At 34.9% G+C, this 22875-nt stretch overlaps 2 protein-coding genes across 3 annotated transcripts in view; one reads left to right on the top strand and one right to left on the bottom strand.

Annotated features, from left to right (window-relative positions):
* Window positions 1-16811: 16811 nt before the first annotated feature.
* PMCH (pro-melanin concentrating hormone) lies at window positions 16812-18321 on the top strand. Its single transcript, XM_041485946.1, has 2 exons — window positions 16812-17582; window positions 18097-18321. The coding sequence occupies exons 1-2, from the start codon at window positions 17337-17339 to the stop codon at window positions 18319-18321; spliced, it is 471 nt and encodes a 156-aa protein (XP_041341880.1). The 5' UTR covers window positions 16812-17336.
* Window positions 18322-18919: 598 nt separating this feature from the next.
* LOC121363542 (PARP1 binding protein) overlaps window positions 18920-22875 on the bottom strand; it is a 38355-nt gene continuing 34399 nt past the window's right edge. Inside the window, exons 9-10 of one of the 2 annotated variants that reach the window (XM_041485943.1) lie at window positions 19902-20043; window positions 18920-19265 (exon numbers count right to left, since the gene is read on the bottom strand). In XM_041485943.1, coding sequence (XP_041341877.1) covers window positions 18931-19265; window positions 19902-20043 — 477 coding nt within the window. In that variant the 3' untranslated portion in view covers window positions 18920-18930. The remainder of the gene's footprint in view (window positions 19266-19901; window positions 20044-22875) is intronic. The other variant, XM_041485945.1, reaches the window with a different exon arrangement.

The following is a 22875-nucleotide window of genomic DNA, read 5'->3' as shown; positions in this document are numbered from 1 at the left end:
TGTTTCCTAAATTCTAAAAGGAAAAAAGGCTGATTAAAAAAAAATGAACTCTGTTTTTCAAACTCATTACCTGCTTTCCATTATTTAATTGGCATTTCCATAGAATTCTTTTTCACATGTATTATAACTGCAGATCCTGCCTGGGGACCCAAGCCCCCATGCTACCATCCAAAACCAGAGCATGCAGTAGAAGCAGCTGCTCTCAGCAGAAACAAAGAACTGCTCTGACAAAGTCATACACAGCAACTCTAAAAGAAACTTTCAAAGGTAGGGTTTTTTTCCCTCATGATGGTCAATTTTAAAATATTTTAAAATACTTCCTCAACTGCAAGTTCCTTAGTATATTTTTCATAAAAGTCAAGATTTCAATAACAAAGTTTCACTCTACATACATATATATATACACACACACAGGATTAATTCTTACTGTATCTGGAATTGTTTGTTGCTTCAATCGATTCTTTATATTTTAAGACACTTACTTAGAAAAGGTTATTATGGGCAGACAAGACAGACCTCTAACACCTGCATCAAAAATTTAAAAAAGGAGGATGTAATGAGTCAGAATTATGAAATAATGCAAGGAACTAAATCTAGTAGTTGGGTCTACATTCTAACTAGAGTTATTTGAATTATTTTTGGCACAAAATATGGCTAAATATATTATTCATTATTTGTCATAACTATGCATTCATCTGGAAAAGAGATATTAATGTCTCTGGCAGAAAAAAATTCAAAATCTCAGACAATTCTTCCCCTACAATCTTATTCAGTGTTTTTCCATCACACTGAAATCCACATTACTTCAAGAAAACAAATATATTATTCTACTAAGTACAAAACAGCCATACTCAGTGCAAATGTCTGCTCTTCTGACTAGCCCTTTGTTGTTAAATAGGAAAAAAGTTTAGATCTCAACAAAAAAAGGGGTAAAGAAAATAAACCACTTACTTTCAATTACCAAATTCAATAAATTTTTCATCATCATCAAATAAATAAAATGCTCATCTTTTTTGCTATCAAAATGCTACCATGACAAATAACAAACTTAAGTGATAAGAAGTAAAAAAACAGTCCATGAAGAAAATTAATTTCATCACTGAGATCAAGTGGTCTCACAGTCATAAGTCACACTTAGAACCTATAAAAAAAAAACTAGTGTGGATTTTCTGTTTCTGCAGCTATTCATCTGAAAAACTCAGTATTTTAAGAATGCTTTTTTCCTTCTTAGACTTCTAGTAACTTTCTAGATTTTTGAGAGTCATCCAAACTCACCAGTACATAGCAGCAACAAGTAGTTACAGAGACATTCATATCCTTTCTTGTAAAAATAATATATTTAAAAGTCATAGTAACTTCAGTAGGAGTAATTATTTATGCTTCCAAGTACTGTGAGTTTTCTCAAGTTCCAAAGACATATTTTTGGACTATACTTGAGCACTTCTAAACAAGATTTAGAGCCCAGTTTTGATCCAGTATAAATTTAGATTTAAGCAGCTCTGGCCTACCCAAGCTACACTGATTCAGGCTGATGTAGTAAAGGTTGTGTTTTTGGGGGTTGGGTCACAATTTTTGTTTTCCTGTTTAACAACTTAAAATAGTTTTGAAAATAAATCAGCACATAAGCATGTTTTAAGAGATGTCACAATAGGACAACTTCTTGTGTTTTAAGTGTCTAGGCTAAGGTAAAAAGGCTGACATATTCCTTATTTCATGCTCTATATGGTCTCAAGCACAAGAAATCTCCAGGAAAAAAAGAACTAACCATAGATAGTGCTATGAACACTGAGCAGAATAAAAGTTTGTGAAGTTTAGAGCAGAAAGAACTGAGAGGTTAAAATCAGTGTGGGGGATATCCTTTCAGTTTTTCACAAGACATGACTCTGAAATATATTCATATGTAACAGCTTTCAGTAAACAAAACTCTAGATGCAACTTTATCTAGATTCAAGATCCTGAACTATCAGCTGCTAAATCAGGTTCACATCTATTTATACTGACTATTATATATATTTATAATATAAATATTTTTATCTACAAGTATATATAAGTACTATATATATAAGGAATATATTTATACTGAATTCTCCATCTAGAAAAAAATCATAATATATGAGGCTGTTGCATCAATTGCACTGTAGCATAATCAAAACTTAGAACTTAGCCAAAAGAATTTTTATCTGTATTTGGCCAAAATATTATAACTTACTCAATTTACAAAAACCATATTTCCATGGCATGGACCCTAATTTTATTGGTTTTGCTCCCTATAAAAGAAATCACAGTCTTTCACTGCACTTCCAAATTAATGCTTGTTTTGTTTTAAATACTCTCATGTGAAAAACTACATACATAGTGAATTCTAGGGAAAGACCTGTGTACATCAGAAAGCTGACGTTACACTTCTCATATTCCCAGTAAAGGCTGCCTAAAAAAGCAAACAGTAAGTCAGAAATGGAGGTATGCCCAGTCTCCTTAAAATAGTACCTTGCCACATAAAGGAACTCAGGGTTAACTGGGGACTAACTTTATTTAACCACCTGCCAATATTACCACCATGATCATACCAGTCCATTTAGCCCATTAAAGCAACAGAAAATGGAAAAGTGGACTCTGACACAGCAGCAGCAGAGGCATCGCTTGATCCTATTTACTATGGCAACACATGACGACTTTGACTTGCAACCCAGCCCAGAAGCAGATGTGCATTTATCAGCAACCTAAAGCCATATTCAAGGTATAGGGCTGAACTGTGGGGGGAAGGTCACAGTTCTGCTGCCTGTGCTGTGTCTGTTCAAGGACAGAGGAAAAGTTTCAGAACTGACTCAGTACCTTTTACCAGCACTAAATTCATATTTGGAAAAAACAAGACATAAAAAGGCAATGACTATAATACACTAAATGAGAGGCAGTACTCTAGGCCAACTATTATTATTTTTGCCTTCAGGCTGCAATTCTTTATGCCACTAAGCTTCTGGTGACTCACACCACCATATTGTACCAACAATGCTCTCAAAATGCAAATTGCTAATGATTCTTTTAGCCCAATACAAACCTAGGAAACAAGTGCAATTCAATGCAGTATTTCCAGCAGTGCAATAAACATCATTGCACAATAGTTTAAGCTAATGACACTCAAAGTTTTATCTCATGCCTAAAGCTATTGTCATACTGAATAGCTATGAAATAATCTTTGGAAAAGAGCATTAGCATTCTTTCATGAGGCACACTGCTTCACAGAGTTAACATACCTTTTATATACCTGAATGGGTATCAGTAGAACACAACAAATGCTTTCCCTTTCTAAATAGATTTCTATTATTTTTAAGACTCAACCTTTTTAAAGTATTTGCCTTATTGTGAGCAACAATTTCTGAGAAATCAGCCTGTACACTGATACCTGTTGAATCGGGAATAAACACGAGGAATTAAGAGATCTGTGTGCAGTTGCAGGACCATGGTATTGCTATGCTCATGGAGACATGGTATGATGGCTCATACATCCACAGTGTTGAAACAGACTCTTTACAAAGGACAAGCCATGAAGATGAGGCAGTGGAGATGTCCTTTATGTGACAGAACATTTGGAATGCATGGAGGCAACCGAGAGCATTAAAGAGCAGCCCAGTGTGGGTGACATTACACTGGATGTCTGCGCCAGGCTACCTGGCAAGGAAAAACAAGCACATGAGACCTTCTGCTGACAGCTAGAACAAGAACTCTGTTCAGGGGTACTATTTTCACTCGGTGAAAAGATATTCCAACAAAACTAAACAGCATGCAGATCACCTGGCAGGCCACAGGTAAAAGAGTAGCATCCCATTAATTTTCTGCCTTTTCCCCACTATTTTCAGATCAGACAAGGTTAGGTAACATATTCCATTTCTATTTAGATACAATGTTAAACCACAAGTACATTTCTCAGTGAATAATCTACAGGTGAATAAATTACTTAGGTCTAGTGAGGCACATGTAAAATATGCAGTGCAAATGTGCTCACTTCTCATCAGTTTTTGGAGCCAGACAGATATAAACCTAAGAACTGAACAGGATGGTGGGTGCCAAAGAGAAGTACTTGTTCCGCAGCCTTCTGCTAAATAATAGTGTTTTTTTCAAATCAGTGTTAGATAGAATTAACATTTTTTTTTTTTTGAGGGTAAAATTAAATGCCAGTGACAAGAACTGCTATTCACCATCACTGTATTAAATTTCCCTGATTACATATGAAATTATTAAACTGGAATAGGAAAAGACCTGTTATAATGCTGCTGGCAATACCACTGCAGTATACTACCTGTCCCAGCTACAAAACAGCAGCTGATGAGCAGATATACACTGACATTAAAAAACATTTTTAGGGACCCTGATGGCAATAGAACAGTGATCCTTGTAACATGGAGTGTTAATTCAGCACCACTGCTGCCAAAGGCAGGAGTTACCAGAGTTAATCACTGGTTCTGCTGTTGACAGGAGTAAGTTAGAAATGGCGTTAAGTGCTTTGTTGTTATAAATCCGCTTCACTTTTTATTTGCTAAACAGGATAAAGCAAATGTGATTATTTACCATCTCATTTGCAGCAGTTCTTTGTCACCCCTTTCATAAATAGTATTTCTGCTATTGTAGCTTCTTACTTTCAGAAGCACTTAGCACAAATACAGAAACAATTCTTAACAAAAAGTATTTTTATGGCTGTATTTATATGCATTTTACATGACAGATCACACTATAGCAAGTGTTCTAGTTCAAAAAGCAACAATTGTGTATCTGCAAATGCTTCAGACAGACCTGATTTTGATTCTTTTATTTAGTGCTTAACTAACACATTTCACTTCTCAAAGCAACAAATTAACCCCATGAGTAAATTACACAAAATCCAGTTACCTTATTTTACATCACCTAAGCCACTGTACACATCAGGGAAGTAGAGAATAAAAGAATTAAATTACATTATTTACCTCAAAGCTTCTCTTACTAGGTAAGCGCAGGCACAGCTCCTCTTTTAAACTTTGCCACTCATAGTTTAAAATTCTATTACTGAATTCCTCATTCCCTTATTCATTTAGAAGGCATAATTCTCCAAACTCAGAATATTTTCAAGGACTACAGATACACTATGTGGTAGACAAATTAATTTCAAAAGAATTAAATGCAGTCTTATACTTTTTCTAGTGTTTCTTCTTTTCAAAATTATCCTCCCATATAATTTTTTAACCTATTTTAATTTATCATTTTAAAACTATCTTAGCATTTGTAACCTGTTTTCCTTTAACTTAAAAATAGGTATTGTATATATGGGCAACTATAAAACCCAGTGTTCCTTCAGTAGACTAAAACTAAAACAATGTAACCCCTATGTTAACATTTTTGAAAGTCAATATGAAATATGGTAGAATAATGGCAAATTACTAGAACAGATACAGAAATTACGCAGAGAGTTTTACAAGCTTTATTACACATACAGAGAAAAAAACCCAAACAAAACTGCCAGAAATTAATCAGGAAACCTTAAGACTACAATGCTTCTTATGAAAACTGCAAGAGTGCTGTATTGAAGAGAACATCCCAATTCCAGGAATAAACAATACACAAGCAGTGGAACATGTTACACTAATGAAAAAATTACAATAGACATTAAGAAAGACTAGGCTGTAGAAGTGAAAGAATGGTTCTTAGCATCTGGAAATATAATTTTGCATGTTGTATGCCAGAAACAAAATCAAATGTAATACCTCTTGCATACCTACCTATGGCAAATGAAAAAACAGCAGGGTTCTAGTTATTACTGTTAAAATTTAAAAATATAGCCTCTATTCACTCCAAGGAGTTTTGCTTATATACAAAAAAACAAATACTGGGCTGCAGTCATACTCTCAGATATGTTGTGCATGCACCTAATTGCCTTTGCAGGTATTTCTTCAGTTTACAGGATACATTTTCCATTGGGTGAATATGCAGCCAGTCATGCTAAAAGGGGATTTTCAGGCAGTTACTGTGCAGTTCAGCTTCTTGCTTTAGAGCAGCCATTGGGATACTTCACTAGCCAAATACAGGGACTGCACAGACTGCAGAGGGTTGATTTCTCCTTAGTTTTGTGAATATCAAGCACCACATGAAAAACTATGTGACATACTTCATGCTGACCCAAGCTTTATATGGCAAAATAGAGAAAAAAAATATTTCTTCATTTACTTTTATCTTAGGTGCTAAAATTGATTTGCAAATGAAATCTCCTTCCTAATTGGAAAATCTACAGGAACAGAAAGCATGCCATTTACCATAGTGTTTATATGGACCTCCGATTAAACTTTTATTTATCTATCAAAGAAAGCATTGATATCTCACTTATTCCAAAAGCACAGGGCCATGAACTTCCTGAATTACTTCCATGAACTTCCAGACTTATCTTGCATTTTCAACTCAATGTCAATTTGAAAAGTGCATTTCTTTCCTAGGTTCTACAAACAAAATATCATTAAAGAAGATTCAGTTCCAGCATTCTTTATTTTAATTTACAGACTAACCAGAAATATTAGGGAACAGAACACCATTTAAAAGCAAGCTATGTTAATAAGAAAAGATTATGGAAAAATTAAGTAGGACAATTTTTGCGAAGTTAAAGAAGAAAGAAGCCATGGTCCTCTTTGCACCTGCAAAAATAATGTCAGATATGCAGGCACAAATTACTATAAGTACAGAGAGGTTCTGTTTGCTCAGCATGCAAGGGTCCCATCAAGAAAGGACTTGGAGATGAACAGAAATAAAATTAGCAGTAATGAAAAGAACCACTCTTACTCAAGAAAAGAAAAAAATACAAGCACTCTTCTGCAAACAGGACATAGCATATGATCTGCTTGAAAAGGAAAAAGCTACATTTACTTCACAGTATAGCCTTTCCTCATCAGCAAGATCTACAAGCCTTTCTAAACCACAAACTAACCTTACAAGCTCCTGACTTGATGCTTTCACTCAGCAGCAGCTGGCAGAAGTGCTCTTCTAGACCTTCCCTTTGGAAGCTCCAAAGGACATGTGTTCTTGTGCCCAGCGCAGTGAACACAACCCTTTCCTGAAAACTAGAGTGTTCACAATTACAATCAACACTTACACACCTGGCATCTTACTTGTCTTTTAGAAAAGTAGTCAGCTGTCTCCAAGACCCAGTATTGCCAGACACTCAGAGGAGATACAATATAACAAAATTTACTACTGACCTTTGACTGTATTATCTACCTTTGGACACCCTCTGACAACACTAATGTGCTGAGCATTTGGGGATTCCAATAATTGCTGTTATTAATTTCATACACTACGTGACACTTCTCCATGTGAATTTCCTCCCAAATACTGACTCTAGCCTGAGTTCTATTCAATCACATGCCAACAACATTTGTTTATTAAGCCTGTGACATTTTAACGTGCAAGATGAGCTATTTCATTGTCTGGCTAAGCTAGAAATGTCAGGGCAAAAAATCTCAATGAGACTCATTTTTCAGTCCCAGAATACTCAAAGAAAACTAATGTTACTGTGTTTTTTAATACATGTACTTGTACACAGATGATTTGACTTTAATGAAAAGCTATTGCTGGTCAGTACAAGAAGTATTTTGGATTTACATTCATTTTCTACCTATGAGGTCTTTTGGACGATTACTACTAATTAAATATTCTGTCAGCTTTTTTAACCAAGGAATGGAAGAAAGATGCATTCAGACTTTTTATTCTTAAAACAATTGTTCTATAGCAGATGGTAACTAGGGAATGCATTCTATGATCCCACTTATGTCTGTCATGGATTTGACATTTGTGAGACCCTAAGAACTCCTCCTCCAACACATGAAATTTCTGCATGACAGAGATCTCCTATGTTTGCAAATTATTGCAAATCTTGGCATAGACACACAGGTTACAAAACACTGCATTTTCATTTGCAGACTTAATTCAACATTTATCCTGCTTTTCAAAGTAAACCATGAAATACATCATCCACATAAACTTCTTATATTTGTATTATAAACTATAATTCACAATTACTTTTAACATTAATAATCCTCACTATTTCTCTACCTTTTCACTATTCTAGTTTAATACCTGATGGTCAAATTCCACTGTTTCCTAGAGCAGGTATATGTCTAGGTCTAATTGTAAGTTCCACTTCAGTCATCTCTTCTGGTTGATAAAATGCAAACTGATTTGACAAGCTTCATCTCTAAATTATTATAAGAAGAAAGAAGTTAGTGTTTAAAATTGGAAGGAAATGTTACTCAGCTTCTCTTGATAATTAAAACCAATTTTTCATTAAGCACTATAACTCCCACAAAAATATGTGAAGTTAATGACAATACCTAGCAAAATGTAGAGCTTGATTATTTCTAATGAAAAATTATGTAAAGAACTGCAATTAAGTCATCGGAAGCATGATTTTACATAATCATCATGTGGAAAATACTGCAGGGATTATCTTATTCAATATAATCAATGTCATATGTAACTGTTTAGCTTTTGTACCCATTTTAGGATGCTGATGATAAACCATTTCCTTACCATTCTAGAAATGTTTGCCTGTTTGTGAAAGAAAACTCGACAACAGGAAAAAATCTGGATGATTGCAACTGACACATTTTCCTAACATAAAAACACTGTTGGTTTTTTGGATTATCTGTGGCTTCATCTACAAAAATACTCAAGAGATTATGTAATCAGAAATAATAGTGCAAGGAGAGTGCCAGAAAAGGACTAATACGTAATTGTGCTTAAGCAGCAGCTTACTATCAAAGTGTCACAATAATGCTTAGAAACCTTTTTTCCTCTTTCAACTTAACATGCAAGGAGGAGGTAAATAAAACAGCTTGGCATCTAACCTGGACATTTTCATATCTTAACACAAAGTTTTTAACATATTACCCCATGACTTTGAGGACAAAAATATTCAGTTTAGAGACAATATTACATATTATACATAAATCAGAAATAAAGTCAGATTCAGAAGTCAATTATGGCATATTCTTCATACAAAATTGCCCAGAAGCATTGAACTATACCACATGAATTAAATTCTCTTTATTTTCTTCAACTTCTGTTTCTACTCATGGTCAAAAACGCCACATAATGTTAGAAATATGACTTTGTTGCACATTCATTAAATATGAAATAAATTTTAAAAATCCTCTTCACCACTTTCCACCAATGACTATATGGCTAAATGTGTGGCACTTCATTTCCCACTTACAAATATAATGTTTCCACAGTCAAAAGTCTTATGTTACATTTTCTGGATGTTCTATGGCTTTATTAAATATAGTAACAAAGTATGTTAATGCAATTACGTTTTAAAATAAATGTGATAAATGTATATTAATTAGAACCCTCAAATAGAAATACTGAGAAATGTTGTTAATAGTTAAAACTATTTGTGCAGAAAGTGGTGATATTGCAAGACAGATTCTTTTACTTGCAGGACAAAGTAAAAGTTTATCACTTCAGGTTAAAAATACTTATGCTAAATGTTAAACTCAGACATTTATTCATTAAATGAACTAGAATAATTTTCACTACAACAGACCAGAAAGAAAACCAATTCATTCTGATCATTTACAGATAATGTTATTAAACTTGTTTCTACTCACTTTTTTACCCTGAAGTATTTTTGTTGAATATTATAGATAATTTGCTTGATAAAGTAATAATGCAGGTTAAATATTTATCTGCTAAAACAGGAGATATAAATGAAAGTTAAACTAATGACATACTAATGTTTAGGAAAACCTAAATTTAGCAAACATGTTCCCCTGTGGTCTAAAAGTGAATTCAGCAAATCTGGATCCCTTTTCTCGCCCAGACTATCACATAAGTTTGTCCCAAGCAGAACTCTAATCAGAGCAAAGTTTATTCCTCTGAAATTCAAAGTTGTGATCTTATTTGCCCTCTTGTTTTCTTCCAGGGTCCTGAACACCATAATTTTATGGTCACTGCAGACAAAGCTAAGACCATCTTCATACCCAGATCCTAATTTTTGGCACCAAGTCCATTAGAGTGCTTTGCCTCATCAGGCCTTAAGTCAGCCTGTGTCAAATCATCATCCTGCAATCCAGATATCTCCTGGAATGTGCGTGACTTGCTCTGTTGTCCTTGCAGCAGAAAGGAAATTTATAGATTTTACCATAAAATCCAATCTTAAAACCTGATTGTTCCTTGGCAGAAATTGCCTAACATGTTTATTTAAATTAATATTTGCAATTATAGATTGCAACTCTGAACCAACAGGTAGTGGTCACCAAATTTGATTGTGATTGCATATTAGTAATAGCTTAGAAATTGTAAACTAGCTCAACTGAATTGAATCTTAGCAGTTCAGAAAAAGAGCTAACAGCTGAAGATTCAATAAACACCAATATTTTTGCACAAAATTCATGAAATTATTAGTAGCTCAAGTTTACACATTTTTTTACTTTGGCATGGGTAAGCAATGGGTAAATGTAATCTTTGCCTCACGTTTTGGTCAAGAAAAACAATTGTCAAAAACATACATGGGATTTCAAGACTGTAACTACATAATATATCCCTACATAACTAAGACAGTGGTGGGATGGTATTTTTTCTTCAATAATCCCATTATCTTGAAGGGCTAGCTGGTTTGCAGTGTGATACTGTAAACAAGTCTTCAATACATGCTAAGGACATTCAGATCCTAAGTACAACAACACTGGCAAATCACAGTAGATCCAGAAGGATCTAATATCCATGCAGAGTAGCAAGAAGTCTTCTGGCTGAAACTGTAATCCTCATTAGTTCTATTCTTTGCATACATGTAGCACTTCCACTTATGATAGTTCTATGCAAGATGATGAATTTCATAAGTACTCAGCTGCCTCATACTGGTAAGTAGAGAATAAAGGTCAGGAACCCTTGCTCACTTAATCACTTACAACTCAGTGTCCACAGCAGGCAGTGCCAGCAGAAATGAGAACAGAGTATGATATGGGAAGTGTGCTGATAACATTTCAGAGGATCAGACATGCTGTCAGCAAATTATTATTCTTCGAACGTGGGTCAATGTGGATGCAACAATGAATGGCAGAGAGCATCCTCCAAAATGGTGAGACAATAATTTCAGCTGCAAATAATACTTCTAACCAAAACCTGGCTACTAAATGAATGACTAAGCTGAAGTCATAATGTTTGGAAAAGGTCATTGCATCACTACATTTATCAAAGAAGGTATTCTTGTTGATTACCTTTGGGGAAATGACACTTAATAGTCAAAATATGGGGCATATAAAATAAGTGCTAAACACAGGGATATCCTAGTCTAACCATTTTTTGCCTGAAAATAACTGAGTCTTGTAAAATACAAAACTCTGGCTAAGGTAAAACTTTCATGATCCTATATCAATGCAAATGATGATTGATGTTTCACTGACAGCAGCGCTATCTTCCATAAAAGGCATCTCTGATTAAAACAGCATCAGATCATAGCTAGAATAAGATAATTTAAAGCAGGTTGGTTTTGCTTCTAATTAAATAACATCTGGTGTAATTCATTACCTTGTGGCATTGTTCTTTGTAGACCTTGATGCTCGTCTGTCCACTGGACTGCTGCCACGGCTAACAGTCCCGGCGCCAGTGCATATAGACTTGTTCAAAGCCTGGAGAAAGCACTGGATAACAACAATCCACCAATCTGGATTGTCAACACTAAAGAAGCAGACATCTGTCAGAGTAATTTGGCTGACTCCAACAGGTCCTCATTTATGGGAATTACCAGGCATGCTGGCATAGAGGGACATGGTATGTCCAGAAACTTAGTTGATTTCTCCTGGACAGCTTCCATCAGAATCTCCAGTGTGACTGCCATTCTGTGCAGGAACTCATGAGAGATTTTATAAGTATCTGGCTGTACTTTTGGGTATCAATGGTAGCACAGTCTCTTCTGCAGACAAAGGTAATACACAGTAGAAACTGTATGATTAACAGCCTGCAATTCCTCTTCCTCAGAGTCTGTGAGACAGATGTTTCAATCATACACAAAGTTCACATACTTGGGATGAAAAAGACACGACTGGAATTGATTTAACAGAAGCAGGTACGATTTGGTTATTTAGATAGATAATAAAGAAAATACGTTCTAGGATACGAGAGTCACTAAATCATAATGTCACTCCTAGTCCTTGGATAACAACCACAAGCATTGCAACAATTAAGAGAACACACATATTGTACCATTCTGTACTCCACTGTGCTAATAACATATGAATGACAGGAGTAGTATCACAGAATGGTTTGGAAAGGACCTCAAATATTATCTGGTTCCAACCCCTTGTTGCTAGAGTAAACAGCAGAACAGCCAAAATCACAGACTGGTATGGCAAACCAGAGAGAGAATACCTGGTGGATCCTTGCAGGTTTTAAATTTTACTTCGTAATAACAGAATTAAAAGATAACTGATTCTTTTTCCAGAATTCACGAGGAGAAACCCAGACCTGCACCTTAGGTGTGTGGCTCAGCTTACCATGTGAAAACTCTACTAGAGCATTTCTGTGTGTAAACACCTCTGATTTCTGTGTTTATTTAAGGAATATCTTACAAAATAGCGGATCTCAAAGATGTACCTGACATCCAAAACAGTGTAAAAATATTTCATGGACTCATAATGCAGCATTATTGTTCCATAACTACCAAGATTCCAAACAACTGAGGCTCATACTCTGTCATAAGAAAAAAGCATTAGTAGAAACAATTCAGAGGAAAATGCAATTGTGTTTAAAAGAGACTGAAATGTAAAAATAAAAATTAAAAACAAAAAAAACCAAAACAAAACAAGTAAACAACAAAATTTGACATTTTTGGTAAAAAACTCCAGGTGACAAATAGTAAATTATTTTGATTTTGATTAAGTGCCAATTTACTGAACAATTTCTCTGCTAAAAAGAAACTGAGCAGAGTTGGATTCATTCTTCTATCTACACGAGAGCTGCATCTTATCATGCAAACTGACTCAAAGGTTCCAGCTGAGTAAGAGAACCCGGACTGATGTGTAGGACACAACTACACCATCAATAGGATTCATGGATAATAGGAACAATATTGATAATAATTTACCTTACCCAGACCCCTTTCAGATAATAGCAAAGAAGAACTGCTGCTCTGCTCCTCTCAAACCCCAGCTGTGGTCAGTCTTACCATCACTGTGTACCAGCAAGAGCGTTCACTGCCCTTTAGGGGGCTTAACCCACCAATAATTCCTGCACTATTGGTAAAGAGCTGTCAAGAATCAATATTCCTAAAAAAGTTTTCCTGCCTTCATGTTAGTTATGCAAAATAAATTACTCCCCTCAGCAATATCAAAACCATATGAACAGTAATGGTGAAGAGTAGCAATCACAGGAATTTTAGCAGGCTTGCACTGGATAGCCAGCTTCAAAGCCTCACACAGACATCCTGAGCTCAAATGAAGGTCAAAATTGCAGTTGCACCTCTTGCTTTTTCCTGTATTTTTCTCTTGGCTGAAATCCTCTCGTCTGCCTGCAAAGCAAAGGGGCCCAGTCTTTTTTATCCTCTTTATTGTTCTCATAAGGAAGTTCCTGCTGTTGGTTGGTTACAGAATAATTGAGTATGCCTTGTCCACAGACATTTCTTTCAGAAATGTAGATTTTTACATGAAAACAGAATATTTCACTATCATCACTGTTTTTTTCTTAATTAAGAAGCTACTACGGCTTGAGCAATCTCCCTCTTTTCCTCTTTCCACTTCATTAATTTGGCATCCTTCTTTCAGAAGAAGGAACTTCCCTGTTCAGAGGCGGGGATATATTTCAGGGGGATTAATTTGTTTTTAAACAATGAATCAGTTAATTCTAAACTTAGTGTATTGGCATATCTTTCCTACAAGAACAGACCATTTTATATAATAAAAATAATTCTAGAAAAGAACAGACACAGTGACCAATATACTTATCACTAACCTTGCTAGAAGAAACTATTCATAAATTGTTCTCTGCTTCTGCTGCACAATTCCTTAAGAAATAGTCACATTTTTATGTACTTGCTTCAAATGAAATTCTGAAATGCCTTTCAAAACCAACAGCAGAAAATATTTTTAACATCTTCCCAACTGTGAAATTAATTTGTAACAGAAACAAATGTAACATTTCATTCTGTAAATACACAGACAATAATTCAACAGAGGACTGAAATGGATACCCTGGATCTTGGGCAGAAATTTGGTAAAAATAATTTAGTTTGTGGGGTTTCACCCCCACCCTTTTCTTGTACATTCTCCTGACACATTTATAGAAAATGACTTTTAGGTTCTCTAAATATTTAGAGCTGTGCTCCTGCACAAGTCCAGAGCTGATCTCTTACATGCAACATTGTGCCTATTTTATGCTAAATCAATTTACTGATTCCAGGTGACTACCAATTCAGCAGCAGGAACAACAAAACAGTACCAGGCAAAGTTCTTAATTTCTTACAGTTAATAATGAAGTGTGCTAATTACCTCTTATCTGCCCTGTGAACTGCTGATACGCTCTGTCCATTTTTAGCATAGAGAATCTCCACTTTAACACCTGCTTGTTCAGTTTGGTGGGAAGGGTTTGGAACTAAAACACTGAGGTATTTAGATAGAACACACAAGAAGGCATTAGTATTTCCACAAATCAGACTAAAATACAGCTGTTTGTATAAAATGTACAAGATCCAAACTAAAAATAAAACAAAAAAACAAATCCCAACCACCTCTTAAAATCAGAAGGAGTAAGCCACTGGGCAAATTAACATTGACCAATTGGTTTTGTGCTATTTTAAGACTAAAATGATGTATAGAGGTTGCTTAAATAGTTTCTCTTGCATTGCAAAGTTTTTCAGTTCTGATAACAGAAAAAAAATTGTCTTTATGCAATACATACCTGCTTCATTTATTCTTCAGTCAATACTAGGAATTAGGTTTGAGTATTTGTACACAACAGTCACAGTAGTTACAAGATCAAATGAAACTATTGCAATTGTTTTGTAACCCATTCCTAGAAGAATTCAAAATGAGTACAGAGAAAGTCCAAGCATGTTATCACCTAGATTTTATTTACTTACGTATACCACAGGAGATTTCTGATGTTAAGAGTGCATATTTTGTTGTGACTAGATACAAAGTAGAAGCAAGAAGAATTTCTCAAAGTAATTGTTACTGTTCTGAAAGCACTAATGGGTTAATAATACTGCTTCTAAATTTTTTAAAAGTCCAAATAATGGTAAAACATTTCACACTTTTACTAAAATTGAAAGGTGCATGAGGAAGAAATAAAAGTGCTAGGATTCCCCAAGGCATTATGAAGAGCTGTACACAACACACACATTGCATATCTGCAGGTGTACAAATGATTTCTGCCTGTTCAGAGCAGTTAATAAGTCATTGAATTTACAGACACGTGCTCTGGATTTCTTGGCAGCCTAGTTACAAGTTTCTACTCATTATCGTTCACAATCACCTTGGATCTTCAACAAACATTAAAAATTAACAACTACTTCAAGAAGCAGTAGAAGATCCTGGGGCAAGTACCATAAGTTTGCCCTGAGAAACATATTCCTTCACAGACATCAGCTTGCGTCTCATAGTAGAAAACCAGCCAGATGCTGTAGACAAACTGAATGATCCAGGTCAGCTGTACTCCTTTGAGCTGTGCTTTGTGTTAAATGACAGAAGCATTAGAAAGTGAGCCTGTGTGAGATGCTGCACACCTGTGGGTGCCAGAGCTTCAGAGAAGCAGAAGCTCCTGCCATCTACCCAGTTACTGGGTTGATAGCTTGTTTTCCAATTCTTAATTGATAGACCAACCTACGAAAAAGAAAAGCTTGCTGCCAACACAGCTCCAAAGCACTCCTGTTCTGTTGAAGCTGAGCTAAATATAAAGTACCTGCAAGAGAGTATACATGGCTTTTGCTTTATTAATTGAACAAAACTGAACAAAACTGTACAAATATGCTAAGGGGGAGGGAAAAATCAAAATTATTGGGTCAGTATTAAACCACATACAACCAACTCTCAAATTTGTCTCCTCTGTAGCCAGGCAGTTAAAGTCAAAGGAAAGAAAGCACTTCAATTACCCAAAGACAAGTACAGGCTCTATAGCAAGGAAATGTAAACAATGAGAAGCAACAATTCTGTTTGTGAGAGATGTTTTGCCCAGAAAGGATGAAATGCACTTTTCACACTTGGAGAAAAGAGGGTACACCAAAAATGTTTCTTAGCCAAAATCTACTTAGTCCAGCATGACATATTTTCCCATGAAATGTCTTACCAAGAAGTTACTTTGGCAAGGCAGGTGCTTTTCCAGGAAGTTTAGCAGGGAACAGTGGCCAATTTCCTAGTGCTTTGCCTTGAACAGCAGCATGGTTCCCTGCACTAAGCTAAAGGATAAAACATGAAGTACTAGCTAAGAGGCACACAGCCAATGAATGTGTGGTTTCTATCACTGACATTAAGAGATTAGCTACATTTCAGCTGGCCCTATTTGCTTTCCAGATAAGGCAGAAAACCCCAAACCAAACAAAAACAGCCAACAACAACAACCAGCCTCACACAACAATGCAACAGTAATATGCAGAAACATTTACATTTTCTTCCACAGACTAACAGATACATTTCAAAGACACTTTAAACAAAAAACTCAAGTTTATTTTTCTTTCTACATTCTTAGCAAGCATGTTTGACTATGTTATACTTGTAGCAGAGAAAGGTCTACTTTCAGTAAGAAAACAAAAACATAGTTAATTAGGTACTAATAAATATTTCTAGCCATTAGCTCTGTATAATGCAACCTGACATAATAGACATCAAAATACAAATTATTTCAGCTTTAACATGGTAGCACTCTAAGCCATCAAATTTCCAGAATTTCAGCTCTTTGGTGAATCCAGTTTCAAAACAATGATGCATCACACAACAATCCTGCTTAGTTATGTAGATTAGTTCCTCTTCTTAAATTGCTTTAACCAGAGGTAAGGCTTTATAAACAACACAAATGGACATCGCTTTCGGTGAACTTTGCTATATTGATCCAATGAAAGGAACTAATCCATTCTAAAAACATACAAAGAAATTAGGTATGACAAAGAAATGTTTGAGTTCTAAATAGGTGGGATTAGAAGGATTATACAAAAGGTTACTCCTTAATATGAGTCATTTTAAAAGCATGAACTCATCAGCCATTGAAGTAGTTTCCATTCAACCTGTAAAATATATAAAGTGTACCATTCCAGAAATGGAAAACAATTATTTACCACTGGAAAAGCTTTCTTAGAATTTGAGAAGTGCCAAACCTCTCTGCAAGCATTAAATAACTAAAAAATGTGCATCTCATCATATATCCTAATTCTCTCCCTTCTCTCTCTTCTTTCTCAAGGTTTTCTACTCTCAAAGTCTCTGCAAGAGGTAGAAGATGAAGATACATTGCTAGCTGCATTAAATCTAGGAAAAACTCTACAAAACGGAGATAAAATTAAGAACAGGGGAGCTATACCATTGCTGAAGCACTACAAGACTGAAGACAGCAGTGTTTTCAATGATAAGAATGCTGGAAACATGAAGTTTTTGGTGAGTTCAGTTTTCAATTTTGGCTTAATTGTAAAATTGAAATTCATTTATACTCCTTTAGAAAATCAGTACAACAATTTAAAGCAATAACTAGGTAAATATATAAAAATACCAGTTTAACAGAATATAGTCAAGAAAAAAATTCAACTCTATATATCTAATGCCAAGATTCTAAATGTGGAACTTGGGGAGTTGAATTAAATCTGGTTTTCACAGACAGTAGTCAAAACTTGGAGGATAGGGGGTGGGAGGGTAAGAAGAAACCTGTATTTATATTTTTTTATGTCCCTATATGCAGCAACAGGTTTTTAACTTTGCCAGACATGGGACTCATTATTTATGTCCATTAAACCATTTTGGCCAAAGATGCAATACAGGTCATTACTATTAAGGTATGATTTTGAAACATAAAATAACTGCACTGTTGGAATATAAGGAACAAAGTGTTAGAACTGGCTATCAAAATGATAGAACTGGCTTTAAATAAAGAAACTCTTGTCTTCCCTCAAAACAGGACAGAGGTTCCAGACAGGATTTCTTCAATCATGTCATGCCAATCAACTTAGGTAGAAAGCAACTACCTTATCCTGCACTGAAGGGAGCCATGGCTTTTCCAGTTGACACTGAAATTCAAAATATTGAGTCAATACAGGAAAGAGAGACCACAAATGAAAAAAATTCAGCTAAGTTCCCTATAGGAAGAAGAGATTTTGACAGTAAATATTTTTTACTTTTATAAAAGATATAAATATTTTTTATTTTTACACATGAAATTATTTCATTCTGGTACACTGCAATGTCAATGTAGTAATTTGGTAAAGGTTCATGACTTATGACTTAGTGCATGGGGGAGGGAGCATTTGTTAAATTAATATTTCCAGAAGCCATAAGAATTCTTGTTCTTTGATGATTTAATCTTTCAAGCTCTTTTTTTCTCCTGTAGTCCTCAGGTGTATGCTGGGAAGAGTCTATCGACCTTGCTGGCAAGTGTGAAAACCACTTATCTCCACCACCTTCTCCGAAGATTAAACATTTTATTCTGAATTTAATGTAATTTGAAGTTACTCAGTGTTAGTGTAACTGTACATACACATCCAAAAATAATTTCCCAATGCATTGCAGAGGGATACATAATTCATTAACAAAAATAACAGTGTAATTATTAACAATGTACTGTTATTAAAAAATAAAATACTTCAGCATAATCCAGACTTGTAAGTAGTTGTCTACTATAATACACAAGCTACTTTCAATTATTTACATATGAAAGCAAGTGATTCATAAATTTCACCTGTTTTCTTGCAAAATTTTACAACTGTCACCATACCATGTATGTGAAAACAAAAACTTAGAGTTGAAAAAAGCGAGTTAATTTTGCCTGACCAGCAATCAACTTATTCTTACTTGCAGTTTTGGTCTGTTTTCTTTTTCCACCAATTTTGCTGTCCAATTCCTTCTTAGAGATGTCTGAAGTCTTAAGTCTTTTAGTATTTTTTTGCAAAGATGGTTCACTTTCCTTGTCACAGATTATTTTGTCATTATTCAAATCCATCTGTTCATTCTCAGAGTTCTTGTTCCTTGGCTGACAACTCAGCTTTCCCATTTCTGTATAACTTCTAGTCTGGTGAACACTTTCAGAAATAGTTCCAAGCCCTGGTACATCAAGACATGAATTTGGACCTTCTGTCATGTAAGAATATCAAAAACATATGTGAGGAAATAAAAAGTTACCTGAGAACATACATCCTTTTTCTATAAGGACTACCATGTTATTTTTTTTAATCAAAAATAATGTATTAGCAATAAAACAAAGCTATGCTTGTCATTGCTATTAAATTTGCTATGTGTTCATAAGTGCATTGCCAATTTAAAATTACATTGCTCAAAAACATGTAAGAACTAACTCAGGGAAGTGGATTTATAACTTTAAGATATTGGAAGAAAGGGTTAAAGGGCATAGAAATTTTATATATTATATAGTTTGTAGCGCAGTAAAACAAATTTTCCCCAGTTTTAATGGCAAAAAATATAAATTGTACTTGGCTTACTTTTGTAGAATAAGAACAAATGTCATATATGCAACATATATCACTTTTGTACTGCAAGATAGCATCAACACACTTTTCAAATATTTATATTTTCAAAGCATTGGCATTGCAATTTTATTGCAAAAAGATTTAGCTAGTATATGAGACATTGAGGACAATGAGACATTTTTGTTCCTTTTCTTGAAAACATTGGAGTTATACTAAAGGCTTTTTGGATAGCATTTAAAGTATTACCCATCACATTTATTTATTCAATCCTACCACAGCTTACCTGTGGGCTTTCCAGCTTTTAAATGTTGCTTTGGTACAGGATGTTTGTAGGTTGGAATTGCATGGGAATGCTGACCACTCATTTCACTCAGATCATTTTTATACGTACAGGCAAACTGGGATTTAATTGAAGATTGCTTCATCTGAAAATACCAATCTGCTATTAGCTTCTATAACTAAAAAAATGAAAGACAACACCAGCAAGACTTGTATAATAACACATAAAATACCAGAAAAATGGATATGTTCACATTAAAGAGTAAAATGAGATATTAACTCACAAAGCAGAAGGCCTTTCAAGAATAATCATTTATTATTCTATTAAAAGTACTAAAATAATTCAAAACTATTATTTTCAGCTCTTTTAGAAAGGTACACATTAACTCTTAGAGCTTCAAATTCAAGTTTTCTGTCTTAAGTTAGCCCTGTCTTCTGATAGACTCCACTGCTTTGAGTAGGTGTCGCAGCTACTACAGTCAATTTTCATACTTCTGCAGTTCATCATCTATACTGCTATATGAAAATATCAAGTACTATTTCAGGTTTCCCGTTTATTCACAAAACAAAGCCATTTCACCACTGAATGCCAACGTCTAACTCCTCATTTCCCAAAACATACCCATTCAGCTCAAGTCACAGGTAAAATTTCCTCAGCTTATTCTTAAGTTACTGCTTCACATCAGCTGAGAAGTTCGGGTCAAGCCTTGTACTTTCTGGGCAATTGACCATAAATGGTAAAAGTTCTGCAAGACAAATTCTGCCTTCACTTCCATTTGAAAGTGCACTGGATTATACAAATTATATTGAAAGATGTAGCACAGAACAGATAACTACAATACAACTGGATTTTTAGCTAACAATTCTATCACAACAGCACAGGCAAATTTAAATAAATTTGAGCTGAATAGGCACTTCAGTAAAATCATCAGAGAAAATAACAAGTAATAAACACTGTTACAAAATAAATATTACTACATAAACAGATAGCAGGAGTGATTTGTTGAGTAAGAGGTTTACAGACACTTTTCTGATTAAAAGGTTTGCATTATGCAAGTCTACTTTTCTTCTTAGCACAAGCAAGATTAAGCCTTGCAGTTCAGATTTGACCCTTAGAGATATACTTTTCTTCTAACTCAAATTCTCAGATTTAGACAGAAGGAAAGAATAATATTCCTAGAAACCTCCTTTCACAAAGAACATCATCCAAAAAATTCAGTCACAAATGATGCCACTTTGATCAGATCCTGCTTTCCTACATATAGGGTAACAGACTTGAACTGATCACTGAGATGCAACCTAGATCTCTTCATAGTACTGCTGTTGGCCAAGGGAATACACTGAGTATTTGGAAAAAAATACCTCATTAATTTACAGAAACAGTTCTTTCTGGTTCAATACACCTAGACATAATTTTACTTTAATCTTCAGTATTCCCTTCAAGAGTCAAAAAGACCCAGTTTTCCCTGCTGTCTGTCACTCCCAAACTGCAATTTATTTGGGCCAGATAACAGACTTTCAAGTATTAATCTACTTTGTACTTTAAAATATTTACCACAAAATAAGACTACATACATAGAACATTTAAAAGGTTTGTATGCTTCAAGATTATGCCTCAGCTCACTGACTGTAAGCAGAACTATAGAATATGCTGAGTTGGAAGGGAACCACAAGGACCATCAAGTCCAACTCCCGGCCCTGCACAGGACACCCCAAGAATCACACCACGTGCCAGAGAGCATTGTCCAGACTGCTTGAATTCTGTCAGGCTTGGTAGTGTGACCATTATGCTGGGGAGCCTGTTTCTAGTGCCCAATCAACATTCAGGTGAAGATCTTTTTCCTAATACCCAACCTAAACCCCTCAAAAATTTTCATGCTATTCCCTTGTGTCCTGCTGCTGGCCACTTGAGAGTAGAGATCAGAGTCTGCAACTCCTCTTCCTCTTGTGAGGAACCTGTAGACTGTATATGTCAATATATTCTTTTCAGAAAGTGTTCTGAAGGACAGAGCTGTTGTCTAATTTAAATTTAGTGAACATCATATTATACAATTACAATACTAAGGAGATACAGGGTTTGCATTTCCTTTCAGCTTCAGGTTACTGTAATATTAATGAAAAATATTTTCCAGTACTAGATATATTTTTGAAAAACTTAAACTTTACAAATTCCTCCATTCTCAACTATTGTTCAGTAAATAACACATCAAAAATTATGCAATTCATATTCATATTGCAGGAGGCAAATAAGCTACAATTTTGCAAAGCTGATGAATCTATAATAAATACAGCATGAAGAACATAAAATTTGAGCAAGAAAGCCTGATAGTTACCATTCTATAACCAACAATAAATGCAGGGTTTTTTTATAAACAATAGTGTTTCTTTTTACTCCCATCTTTCACTAATTCAGTTTGTAGGGATAGAATACATGGAGTCAACAGACAGAAGTCAAGCTCAAACACTGAAAAACTCACAACATAAACCCATCTGTGTTTCAACTTCACTGAAGCTTGAAATATGTCTATTGCATCACATACCAGTCAGGCATTTGCAAACAGAACACAAAGCTCTACCAAATCAGACTGTGGATGCTAGAACTAATCTAGAGGGTGTATATATGGTCTAAGACAACTTCTTGAAGCAGTCAAACTTTTCAGCTAGTCCAGGAACATATATTCACTAGTATAAAGAACTGTATGACACTCCTACACAGAACTGTATTACATTGGTTGAAGTAGCAATAAGCACACTTTAACAGCCTGAAGGCAGCACAAAGGAGCACAAGTCCAGCACTGAATTAGAAAGTAGAGCTTCACTGGAATGTTTTTTAAGAAGATCAACCTAAAACTTTACTTGACACACACAAGGAAACCTGCCAACAGCTTGGAAAAGCTCATAGAAAAAAAGCCCTTGGACTTCTTTGATATTAAATTCCCTAAAATTCTCTGCTTTAAGAGTACCACTCCAATGACCCA

Source organism: Pyrgilauda ruficollis, unplaced genomic scaffold, assembly GCF_017590135.1.
Source record: "Pyrgilauda ruficollis isolate IOZ18807 unplaced genomic scaffold, ASM1759013v1 scaffold73, whole genome shotgun sequence".
NCBI classification, from domain to species: Eukaryota; Metazoa; Chordata; class Aves; order Passeriformes; family Passeridae; genus Pyrgilauda; species Pyrgilauda ruficollis.
The sequence above is the reverse complement of the archived record's forward strand: the minus strand, read 5'-3'. Positions and strand labels throughout refer to the sequence as shown.

What these genes read in the sequence shown, in the direction of transcription:
- PMCH (XM_041485946.1), top strand. Translation starts at nt 17,337, where the DNA reads ATGTGCATCTCATCATATATCCTAATTCTCTCCCTTCTCTCTCTTCTT. An exon ending in CTGGAAACATGAAGTTTTTG is followed by an intron (nt 17,583 to 18,096) that starts GTGAGTTCAGTT and finishes CCCTCAAAACAG; the next exon opens with GACAGAGGTTCCAGACAGGA.